The sequence below is a fragment of the Hippoglossus hippoglossus genome, chromosome 14 (genome assembly GCF_009819705.1).
Source record: "Hippoglossus hippoglossus isolate fHipHip1 chromosome 14, fHipHip1.pri, whole genome shotgun sequence".
NCBI lineage: Eukaryota > Metazoa > Chordata > Actinopteri > Pleuronectiformes > Pleuronectidae > Hippoglossus > Hippoglossus hippoglossus.
In genome coordinates this window covers 1,616,401-1,627,827 of record NC_047164.1, presented here as the reverse complement: position 1 = coordinate 1,627,827, position 11,427 = coordinate 1,616,401, and the positions used below count along the sequence as shown (strand labels likewise).

General features: G+C 42.7%; 2 protein-coding genes and 3 long non-coding RNA genes across 5 annotated transcripts; 1 reads left to right on the top strand and 4 right to left on the bottom strand.

Annotated features, from left to right (window-relative positions):
• Positions 1–50: 50 nt before the first annotated feature.
• Positions 51–1,589, bottom strand: LOC117774984. The gene is made up of 2 exons (XR_004616151.1): positions 1,301–1,589; positions 51–234 (listed from the first exon to the last, which is right to left on the bottom strand). It is a non-coding gene; the product is annotated as an uncharacterized LOC117774984 (long non-coding RNA).
• A 286-nt stretch (positions 1,590–1,875) lies between these two features.
• On the bottom strand, positions 1,876–3,592 carry LOC117774976 (tripartite motif-containing protein 16-like). The gene has a single exon (XM_034607750.1). The coding sequence runs from the start codon at positions 3,590–3,592 to the stop codon at positions 1,916–1,918; it is 1,677 nt and encodes a 558-aa protein (XP_034463641.1). The 3' UTR covers positions 1,876–1,915.
• Positions 3,593–6,408: 2,816 nt separating this feature from the next.
• Positions 6,409–7,313, top strand: LOC117774982. Its single transcript, XR_004616149.1, has 2 exons — positions 6,409–6,688; positions 6,826–7,313. It is a non-coding gene; the product is annotated as an uncharacterized LOC117774982 (long non-coding RNA).
• Positions 7,314–7,486: 173 nt separating this feature from the next.
• On the bottom strand, positions 7,487–8,774 carry LOC117774986. The gene is made up of 2 exons (XR_004616153.1): positions 8,737–8,774; positions 7,487–7,670 (listed from the first exon to the last, which is right to left on the bottom strand). It is a non-coding gene; the product is annotated as an uncharacterized LOC117774986 (long non-coding RNA).
• A 537-nt stretch (positions 8,775–9,311) lies between these two features.
• On the bottom strand, positions 9,312–11,031 carry LOC117774975 (tripartite motif-containing protein 16-like). The gene has a single exon (XM_034607749.1). It carries the CDS (start codon positions 11,029–11,031, stop codon positions 9,352–9,354), a length of 1,680 nt encoding a protein of 559 aa, XP_034463640.1. The 3' UTR covers positions 9,312–9,351.
• Between the last annotated feature and the right edge of the window lie 396 nt (positions 11,032–11,427).

Here is an 11,427-nt window from a genome sequence, read left to right as displayed (position 1 = left end):
ATATTTCCTTGTCCTGGAGCTGAAGGTTATTTTTCTTTGAGGACACAGAGAAGGACTGAAAGTTTAGTTTTAACATGTGTTAGTCAGGCCTCTGAGGGAAAAGACACTAGTGACAGCTTCGTGTGTTCAAATGACAAACACGTTCCTTTCAGACTTGTTCTGTTTAAAAGACGAGAAACTTGAGGAAAATGTTCCTGATTTAATCTGAACATCCACTAAAAGAACTTAAAGAGGCTCAGATCTTTATTTACACAGAAGAAATAGTATATAGATTCATTTCTTTTAAGAATTGTGCAACACTTTATTCTGCTAAAAACCTAAATTCCCCTCCCCATCTTCTCCTCGATTAAACTCTTTCCCCTCCGAGAGCTGGGACCTTGAGCACATCACTTTTAATCTCGTTAAAGAAAAGCAAAACATTGTGATTGATGCAATATCTAAGAGTATGTCACTGAGAGTCCTGCTTCTTATGTGACTAAACCTCTTGTAAATGTCCAATGTCCACCGGGAGAAATATCCATCTCTTCATTGTAATCTTATATTCAGAACTTCAGGTGTTTACGTATCCGACAGAGAAGCTTCTATCTGCTATGAAGATTATTATGATCGTCTCTTTTTTAGCAAGTTACCTTCAGGTGGATCGTTGGTTTTATATTAAACTGCATCAGCCGTGTGACGTGGACATGATGAGTGATCGTCTTTCAGCATCATACTGTACCCCAGGTGTTCGAGACTTTCAAATAAATGCTCTTTCACATGGGCCACATCTGTCATTTGTGTGTGTGAGTGTGTAAATTACAAGTTTAGTCGACACAAGGGTTTTTTGTCAGTTTTTCCTGATGGGAGATATATTTGTTCAGAACGTGTTTTACATCACGTAGTTCCATTCCTGCACTTATTTGAGTTATTCAAATGGTATTTTTCAGCAGCTGAACAAGTTTGAATTCAGGTTGATTTATTTACAAGTGACAATTCACATTAACTAACATGCAAACACAACAGAGACAAGATTAGAAGAAGACAATTTAAAGTCAGGAAGCAGAGTTTAAAACAAATTTCAAACAAAGTAAAGGATCAAAAAGAGAATAAAGGAAATAAAAAGGATAAATCTTCATGAAAGATAAGTTGAAGGATGAAGTAAAACAAATAATAAATGATAAAATTAGAATAGTATAAAACACAGTGATGTTGTAAAATAGTTTATTCAAAAGGCACAAAGTACAAAGAATAAGTAGAAAATTAGAGAAAAATCAAATTAAAAAATACATCCTACTCTCAGTGCTGTAAAAGGTTAGCCTACTGTATACAAATGAACTTGGTATTAACATGAACATGGCTTCAGTGTAACAAGTAATCAACATGCGAGGTAATGACAAAGACGTTCAACAACAACACAAAGTCATAGGTTTACTTTTCTGGCAGACAATGTTCCCAACGAGCTGCATCCAGGGTCCAGCTGAGCTCGGCTCGCCTAGTCTTGTTTTCAACTTCCTTTAACTTCCCTGTTATAGGATAACTTTTGCAAAAAAAAGTGTCAACATTTCCAAAATTCCTGAGCTTAACTTCCCATGGAAAGTTTCCAGAAAGTTACCGGAAATGTTCCGCCCCTTTGCAACACTAATCAGGATCGATACAGGTTCTAAAACATCACACAACCTGATTTCTGCTTTGATTTAGAAAACAACAGCAACATTAGTTGTTTCAAACACATTCATGTCAGTGTAATTATAGATTTCTGTCTTTACAAAGTGAGAACTGAATATGTGTGATAAAGGAAGGTCAGTGTTTGATTGACAGCTGATCTCTGTGCGGAGCAGAAACGTCACCACGACGAACTTTGATCAACAAACATGGAGACAAAAGAAGTTCAAGATTTACACACAGAATCTAAATCACTGCTTTTAATGACTCGAGTCTATTTGAGTTTACAGAACTCAGCTGTGGCTCCAGGATAATAAACCCAAACTCCAGCATAGAGAGGCTGAGTGAATGTGGTCTGGACTCTGTGGAGGAGAGTCATGGTGTCAGAGACTCTGTAGAAGGACAGAACACCTGCACTGTGATCCAGGTACACTCCTACTCTGGAGGACACAGGACCTGACACTGGAGTCTCGATGCTGTTGTAACGAAAGATATAACTGTTTCTATAACAAGATAATGACCAAGATTTATCATTGTATCCAAATCTACATTCAAGTGAGTTTCCTGCTCTGCTGATATTCTTGTATGTGACTGCTAAACTTACTCCTCCTCTCCCCCCCACCTCCACCTCCCAGTAACAACGTCCAGTCAGACTCTCTCTACTCAGGACCTGAGGCCTATCAGTGAATCTGTCTGGGTGATTAGAATAAGACTGTTCTTTACTCATACATGTTACTTTTCTGTTTCCCTCAGATAATAACACATGTTTGTTTACTGTGTTTGGATCCAGTTTGATTTCCTGTGAATATCTTAAGAAGTCAGCTCTGGTCTCTGGCTCTGGTTGTGGCAGTAAAACATCCACTTGAGACACAATCTGTAAAATCTCTGTCTCTGTCTCACTCAGAATGTCCTGTAGTCGACCTCTGACCTGGGACACAGCTGCTGTCACGTCCTCAAAGTACCTCAGAGGACGGATCCTGATGCTGGATGAGTGTGTAGATCCACTGAGTGGTGACAGTGAGGGGTAGTTGTGTAGAAACTGGGTGTGATCCTCTGTGTCTGAGAGCTGCTTCAGTTCATGGTCTTTCCTCTTCAGCTCAGTGATCTCCTGCTCCAGTCTCTCCTGAAGCTCTCTGACTCGACTCACTTCAGTTTCCTGCTGGGATCTGATCTGCTGCTTCACATCAGAGCTTCTTTTCTCCAGCAGACGGATCAGCTCAGTGAAGATCTTCTCACTGTCCTCCACTGCTTTATCAGCAGAGCCATTGACGGCCTCCTCCTCCTGTTGAAGCAGCTTCACATCTTTCTCTGTGTCCTGGACTCTCTGCTGGATTGTTTGTCTCCTCAGCCCGAGCTCTCTCTGCCTCTCAGTCCTTTCTGCTGCAGCTGACACTGTGTCGTGGTCTTTATGTTCCTCCACAGAGCAGAGATAACAGATACACTGCTGATCAGTGCGGCAGAACATCTTCATCACCTCATCGTGACGAGAGCAGATGTTCTCCTGGAGCTTCTCCGAGGGCTCCACCAGCTTGTGCTTCTTCAATGGAGCTGACTGAAGATGACGCTGGAGGTGTTTTTCACAATAAGAGGCCAAACAAACCAAACAGGACTTGAGAGCTTTCAGTTTCCTCCCAGTGCAGACATCACAGGCCACATCTTCAGGTCCAGCATAGCAGTGATCAGCAGGAGCAGCTTGGAGTCCAGTCTTCTTCAGCTCCTCCAGTGAATCAGCTAACATGGTGTTTTTCCTCAGGACAGGCCTCGGTGTGAAGGTCTCTCTACACTGAGGGCAGCTGTAGCTTCCTCTCTCCTCCTCTTTGTCCCAGTGGGTGTTAATACAGCTCATACAGTAGCTGTGTCCACAGCCAGTAGTCACCGGATCCTTCAGTAGATCCAGACAGATCGAACAGCAGAATCTTTCTCTGTCCCGTTGATTTTCTTGCTGCGCCATTTCAGCTGGTGCCAGAGACTGTAGAACAGTTTCACTTCCTCTGAACAGATACAGATCTCTGCTCCTCCCCCTCTCGTTCACTCCCTGCAGTGACTCATCTCCCACAGGTCACAGCTTGTTGTTCACTGGTTCTTACACTTACACGTCTGTGAAGGGAGGAGACACAGACACATCCTGACTGGGAGGAGCTGGTTGTGTTTGAGGAAGAAGTTGTTGGTGTTTCAGGATTTACTGCATTTCACAGCGGCCTGTTCCCACCTGGTGTTAAGAGGAGATTCAGTGAGAGGCAGAGTGTGTTTTACGAAGAATGAAAAACTAAAAAAGTCGAATAAAGGTTAAGTTAAGGTTAAGGTCGTCTTTACTGTCCCCGAGGGGCCATTTGGTTTGTAAACAGTAGTCACACACAACCCATACACATCATAACAATACATACATACACAAAAAGAGTCATTAGTCCTTTGTTAAAATACTAAAATATATTAAAATGCGTGTGTGACAAACACCAGGGCTACAGCTGGTTTAAAAGTCCGACCGCTGAGGAGACAACGGTCTGTCTGCCTGTCTGTCTGTGTGTCTGTCTGTCTGTCTGTCTGTCTGCCTGTCTCTCTCTCTCTCTCTCTCTCTCTCTCTCTCTCCCTCTCTCTCTCTCTCTCTCTCTCTCTCTCTCTCTCTCTCCCTCTCTCTCTCTCTCTCTCTCTCTCTCTCTCTCTCTCCCTCTCTCTCTCTCTCTCTCTCTCTCTCTCCCTCTCTCTCTCTCTCTCTCTCTCTCTCTCTCTCTCCCTCTCTCTCTCTCTCTCTCTCTCTCCCTCTCTCTCTCTCTCTCTCTCTCTCTCTCTCTCTCTCTCTCTCTCTCTCTCTCCCTCTCTCTCTCTCTCTCTCTCTCTCTCTCTCTCTCTCTCTCTCTCTCTCTCTCTCCCTCTCTCTCTCTCTCTCTCTCTCTCTCTCCCAGTGTGTCTGTGCAGCATGGCTGCTGCAGGTGGAGGCTTCGGCCTCCACAAACTAACACGCCGACACGGCATCAAACTGTGACCGGCTGTGGACTGCTCGGTCGAAGAGGTCAGTCTGGCTGTAGGTGAGGTTGTTGGATATGATAGTGTGAAGTCTGCCTCACGAATGAACAGCACTGTGGTGGTTTTTCTAGACAGTACAGACAAAGCTAACCAGCTCCTGGAGAGTGGAGTTGTGATTCAGGGCTCCTTCACACCTGTGTGGTCCCTGGCTAATCCTGATAAAAAGGTCCTAATCTCTAATGTGTCCCCGTTCCTACAAAACGAGCTCTTAGAGAAAGAGCTGGCGAGACATGGACAGTTAATGTCCCCGATAAAAATGATCCCCATCTACTGTGAATCTCCACATCTCAAACATGTCGTGTCTTTCAGGAGACACGTGTTCATGGTTCTGAAAAAGAATGAGGAAGAATTCAATTTGGTCTTCAGGTTTAAAATTGCGGAATCTATTTTTCACTTGATTTTCACCAGAGGGGGACTTTAAGATCCTTTCTTGCTTACTTAAAGCTGCATTATTTGATTATTACAAGAAATCTCGACAGCAGTAACAGAACCAAATCAACAAACTAAATCTATCTGAAACCTGCACAGAGCTGCAGAGTTGGGTGATAGTAATCAAATTGTAATCAATCGCAAAAGAAAATCAAAAATGTGCTCTGATGCAGGTTTCAGCTTCCGTTTGCAAACGAACTGTGTCGTATAAAGAGCAAAAATGAAAATCAAGAAACTTCAGACACTTACATCGATCATCAGTCTTGGATCTCCGGCCGCTGTGTTGACTGTAAGCTTTGCATAGCCATTGGCTGCGGTTAAGCCCTGCACCTCACCTGGATCCACCACCACTGCAACACCTTGTGCCGGAGTTTCATCTGGATTTGTGACTTCAATCTGCCATCAAGGAAACAAACAGCCAAACAATGAGAAATATTCACCTGTAATATCAAAGCATACAGTTAATCACATCTTATTAAGGGCAAACAAACTCATTACATCATTTTGTATGCAGTGTATGTACTGTGCAATAACAGACAGAACAGAACAATGGTGAATATTGCACAAATAGCACAAAACTAATTAGGGCCACTCAGATCTGGCAAACAGGAGCGGACTGCTCAAGTGCCATCATTCCACACAGGATGTGGGCTGGATGACAGTGGGACAGTGTCGGCCAAAACTATTTTGCTATGTGGGATTGGAATAGTTTACCTGTTGAATTGAGTAGTAATGATCTAATTTTTAAAATACAAACTCAAGACAACAACAGAAATAATAATAATAATTAAAAAGCCTTCTATCTAAAACACAACCCCCACCAACCCCACAATACATCCCAACTACCGATTATGCAACTAAATATGCAAATAACCATAAAATCTCACCAATTGACCTTTAATTTGAAGGAGACATCTTTGAGATCTGCTCTGCATCTGCCAATCGGCTTGTTGCTCCCTCGCTGCGAGCTAACCACTCAACAGGATCACGACTGTTTGCTGTCCTGGCTCCTAAATGGTGGAACGAGTTAATAATAATAATCATAATAATAATCATAATAATAATCCTTACAATTTCAATAGGGCCTCCCACTCTGTTCGGTGCTCGGGCCCTAATTAGTAAAACAACACGATATATATTTTTAGAATTATTCAATTTTTAAAAAACTAAAATTCCAGGCATAATTAAAGGCATATTTCACGTCGCTACTCATCCACGACTGTAGGTGGAGTAGAGCGCGTTTTCCGTCCAATCGTGCGACCGCCACTAGACACAAAGAAGAAGCGGGAGCACACGGAGAAAGACGAAGAAGAAGAAGAAGACGGCGGCGGTTAGCAGTTAGCATTTAGCTCCGCGGGTTACGTCGAGGACAGTCTCTGGTAAACTGGTGTTTTCATACTTTGATATTCTCCACCGTTAAACTCCGGAGTCTTTACTTGAACCACAGCATGTTCACAGAGAAGAATGTTGATTTTAATACAGTTAAAATAAGTTTTCGCACATTGTTGTTGTTGTGATTTGATCCAAACTCTGTGTTCCACAGTCCAATGAGAAGAGAGACGTCCTCAACCCGCTGATAACAGGCGTCTTCTTAGAGGTGTGTGTCGTGTTACCATAGCAACAACATCTTGCAGAGACATATCTGTGTTTATGTTGAAGATGTTCAGATTCCCCGGTTGGATTAATATCTGCGTGATGCTTCACGTTGACATGTGTTGTTCATTTTCCTCGCAGGCGTCCAACAGCGCCTCCTACATCCAGGATGCGTTCCAGCTCCTCATGCCCATCCTGGAGATTTCTCACATCCAGAGGACGGCTGACTCCGCGGAGCAGTGACCTCACGATGTCTCCTCCGCCCTCCAACGCCGCCCCGGCTCCAGGACTCTGTCACAGCCGATAACTGACACATCTGGAAAACTTTTAAAAAGTCGCCGTGTCAGTGTTTACTCTGTTTTCCAGCTCAGGACAAAATCAATTTCACGCCTGGGAGGAAAAAGTGTGTTCTTGTCAAACAGTGTTATAGTTTTTGTGCTTTGCAGGTTTATTTGTGAAGCACGTTACAAGGACTCGTTGCAACACTCGTTGTTGTGGAAGGGAAACAAAATGCGTTTATGATAAACAAGGTTCAACTTATGGTTCTTTTATTCCAACGTCTGCACTTTTTTCTGACAGAACCTGTCGTCTGGATTCTGCCTCAAAGAACAATCGACTTGTAAAATGTCCAACATGATGGAGACACCACTGGGAATTTGTTAAAAACAAACAAAGGTGTGTCTGAACTAAATAAATATTAACAGATGTATTTGGTTTTCTATGCAGATGTTTCTTAAATCATGTCATCCAATATATTTCCTTGTCCTGGAGCTGAAGGTTATTTTTCTTTGAGGACACAGAGAAGGACTGAAAGTTTAGTTTTAACATGTGTTAGTCAGGCCTCTGAGGGAAAAGACACTAGTGACAGCTTCGTGTGTTCAAATGACAAACACGTTCCTTTCAGACTTGTTCTGTTTAAAAGACGAGAAACTTGAGGAAAATGTTCCTGATTTAATCTGAACATCCACTAAAAGAACTTAAAGAGGCTCAGATCTTTATTTACACAGAAGAAATAGTATATAGATTCATTTCTTTTAAGAATTGTGCGACACTTTATTCTGCTAAAAACCTAAATTCCCCTCCCCATCTTCTCCTCGATTAAACTCTTTCCCCTCCGAGAGCTGGGACCTTGAGCACATCACTTTTAATCTCGTTAAAGAAAAGCAAAACATTGTGATTGATGCAATATCTAAGAGTATGTCACTGAGAGTCCTGCTTCTTATGTGACTAAACCTCTTGTAAATGTCCAATGTCCACCGGGAGAAATATCCATCTCTTCATTGTAATCTTATATTCAGAACTTCAGGTGTTTACGTATCCGACAGAGAAGCTTCTATCTGCTATGAAGATTATTATGATCGTCTCTTTTTTAGCAAGTTACCTTCAGGTGGATCGTTGGTTTTATATTAAACTGCATCAGCCGTGTGACGTGGACATGATGAGTGATCGTCTTTCAGCATCATACTGTACCCCAGGTGTTCGAGACTTTCAAATAAATGCTCTTTCACATGGGCCACATCTGTCATTTGTGTGTGTGAGTGTGTAAATTACAAGTTTAGTCGACACAAGGGTTTTTTGTTTGTTTTTCCTGATGGGAGATATATTTGTTCAGAACGTGTTTTACATCACGTAGTTCCATTCCTGCACTTATTTGAGTTATTCAAATGGTATTTTTCAGCAGCTGAACAAGTTTGAATTCAGGTTGATTTATTTACAAGTGACAATTCACATTAACTAACATGCAAACACAACAGAGACAAGATTAGAAGAAGACAATTTAAAGTCAGGAAGCAGAGTTTAAAACAAATTTCAAACAAAGTAAAGGATCAAAAAGAGAATAAAGGAAATAAAAAGGATAAATCTTCATGAAAGATAAGTTGAAGGATGAAGTAAAACAAATAATAAATGATAAAATTAGAATAGTATAAAACACAGTGATGTTGTAAAATAGTTTATTCAAAAGGCACAAAGTACAAAGAATAAGTAGAAAATTAGAGAAAAATCAAATTAAAAAATACATCCTACTCTCACTGCTGTAAAAGGTTAGCCTACTGTATACAAATGAACTTGGTATTAACATGAACATGGCTTCAGTGTAACAAGGAATCAACATGCGAGGTAATGACAAAGACGTTCAACAACAACACAAAGTCATAGGTTTACTTTTCTGGCAGACAATGTTCCCAACGAGCTGCATCCAGGGTCCAGCTGAGCTCGGCTCGCCTAGTCTTGTTTTCAACTTCCTTTAACTTCCCTGTTATAGGCTAACTTTTGCAAAAAAAAGTGTCAACATTTCCAAAATTCCTGAGCTTAACTTCCCATGGAAAGTTTCCAGAAAGTTACCGGAAATGTTCCGCCCCTTTGCAACACTAATCAGGATCGATACAGGTTCTAAAACATCACACAACCTGATTTCTGCTTTGATTTAGAAAACAACAGCAACATTAGTTGTTTCAAACACATTCATGTCAGTGTAATTATAGATTTCTGTCTTTACAAAGTGAGAACTGAATATGTGTGATAAAGGAAGGTCAGTGTTTGATTGACAGCTGATCTCTGTGCGGAGCAGAAACGTCACCACGACGAACTTTGATCAACAAACATGGAGACAAAAGAAGTTCAAGATTTACACACAGAATCTAAATCACTGCTTTTAATGACTCGAGTCTATTTGAGTTTACAGAACTCAGCTGTGGCTCCAGGATAATAAACCCAAACTCCAGCATAGAGAGGCTGAGTGAATGTGGTCTGGACTCTGTGGAGGAGAGTCATGGTGTCAGAGACGCTGTAGAAGGACAGAACACCTGCACTGTGATCCAGGTACACTCCTACTCTGGAGGACACAGGACCTGACACTGGAGTGTCGATGCTGTTGTAACGAAAGTTATAACTGTTTACATAACTAGATAATGACCAAGATTTATCATTGTATCCAAATCCACATTCACGTGAGTTTCCTGCTCTGCTGATATTCTTGTATGTGACTGCTACACTAACTGCTCTCACCCCCACCTCCACCTCCACCTCCCAGTAACAACGTCCAGTCAGACTCTCTCTACTCAGGACCTGAGTCCTAACAGTGAATCTGTCTGGGTGATTAGAATAAGACTGTTCTTTACTCATACATGTTACTTTTCTGTTTCCCTCAGATAATAACAGACGTCTGTGTGCTGTGTTTGGATCCAGTGTGATTTCCTGTGAATATCTTAAGAAGTCAGCTCTGGTCTCTGGCTCTGGTTGTGGCAGTAAAACATCCACTTGAGACACAATCTGTAAAATCTCTGTCTCTGTCTCACTCAGAATGTCCTGTAGTCGACCTCTGACCTGGGACACAGCTGCTGTCACGTCCTCAAAGGTCCTCAGAGGACGGATCCTGATGCTGGATGAGTGTGTAGATCCACTGAGTGGTGACAGTGAGGGGTAGTTGTGTAGAAACTGGTTGTGATCCTCTGTGTCTGAGAGCTGCTTCAGTTCATGGTCTTTCCTCTTCAGCTCAGTGATCTCCTGCTCCAGTCTCTCCTGAAGCTCTCTGACTCGACTCACTTCAGTTTCCTGCTGGGATCTGATCTGCTGCTTCACATCAGAGCTTCTTTTCTCCAGCAGACGGATCAGCTCAGTGAAGATCTTCTCACTGTCCTCCACTGCTTTATCAGCAGAGCCATTGACGGCCTCCTCCTCCTGTTGAAGCAGCTTCACATCTTTCTCTGTGTCCTGGACTCTCTGCTGGATTGTTTGTCTCCTCAGCCCGAGCTCTTTCTGCCTCTCAGTCCTTTCTGCTGCAGCTGACACTGTGTCGTGGTCTTTATGTTCATCCACAGAGCAGAGATAACAGATACACTGCTGATCAGTGCGGCAGAACATCTTCATCACCTCATCGTGACGAGAGCAGATGTTCTCCTGGAGCTTCTCCGAGGGCTCCACCAGCTTGTGCTTCTTCAATGGAGCTGATTGAAGATGACGCTGGAGGTGTTTTTCACAATAAGAGGCCAAACAATTCAAACAGGACTTGAGAGCTTTCAGTTTCCTCCCAGTGCAGACATCACAGGCCACATCTTCAGGTCCAGCATAGCAGTGATCAGCAGGAGCAGCTTGGAGTCCAGTCTTCTTCAGCTCCTCCAGTGAATCAGCTAACATGGTGCTTTTCCTCAGGACAGGCCTCGGTGTGAAGGTCTGTCTACACTGAGGGCAGCTGTAGCTTCCTCTCTCCTCCTCTTTGTCCCAGTGGGTGTTAATACAGCTCATACAGTAGCTGTGTCCACAGACAGTAGTCACCGGATCCTTCAGTAGATCCAGACAGATCGAACAGCAGAATCTTTCTCTGTCCCGTTGATTTTCTTGCTGCGCCATTTCAGCTGGTGCCAGAGACTGTAGAACAGTTTCACTTCCTCTGAACAGATACAGATCTCTGCTCCTCCCCCTCTCGTTCACTTCCTGCAGTGACTCAGCTCCCACAGTTCACAGCTTGTTGTTCACTGGTTCTTACACTTACACGTCTGTGAAGGGAGAAGACACAGACATGTCCTGACTGGGAGGAGCTGGTTGTGTTTGAGGAAGAAGTTGTTGGTGTTTCAGGATTTACTGCATTTCACAGCGGCCTGTTCCCACCTGGTGTTAAGAGGAGATTCAGTGAGAGGCAGAGTGTGTTTTACGAAGAATGAAAAACTAAAAAAGTAGAATAAAGGTTAAGTTAAGGTTAAGGTCGTCTTTACTGTCCCCGAGGGGCCATTTGGTTTGTAAACAGTA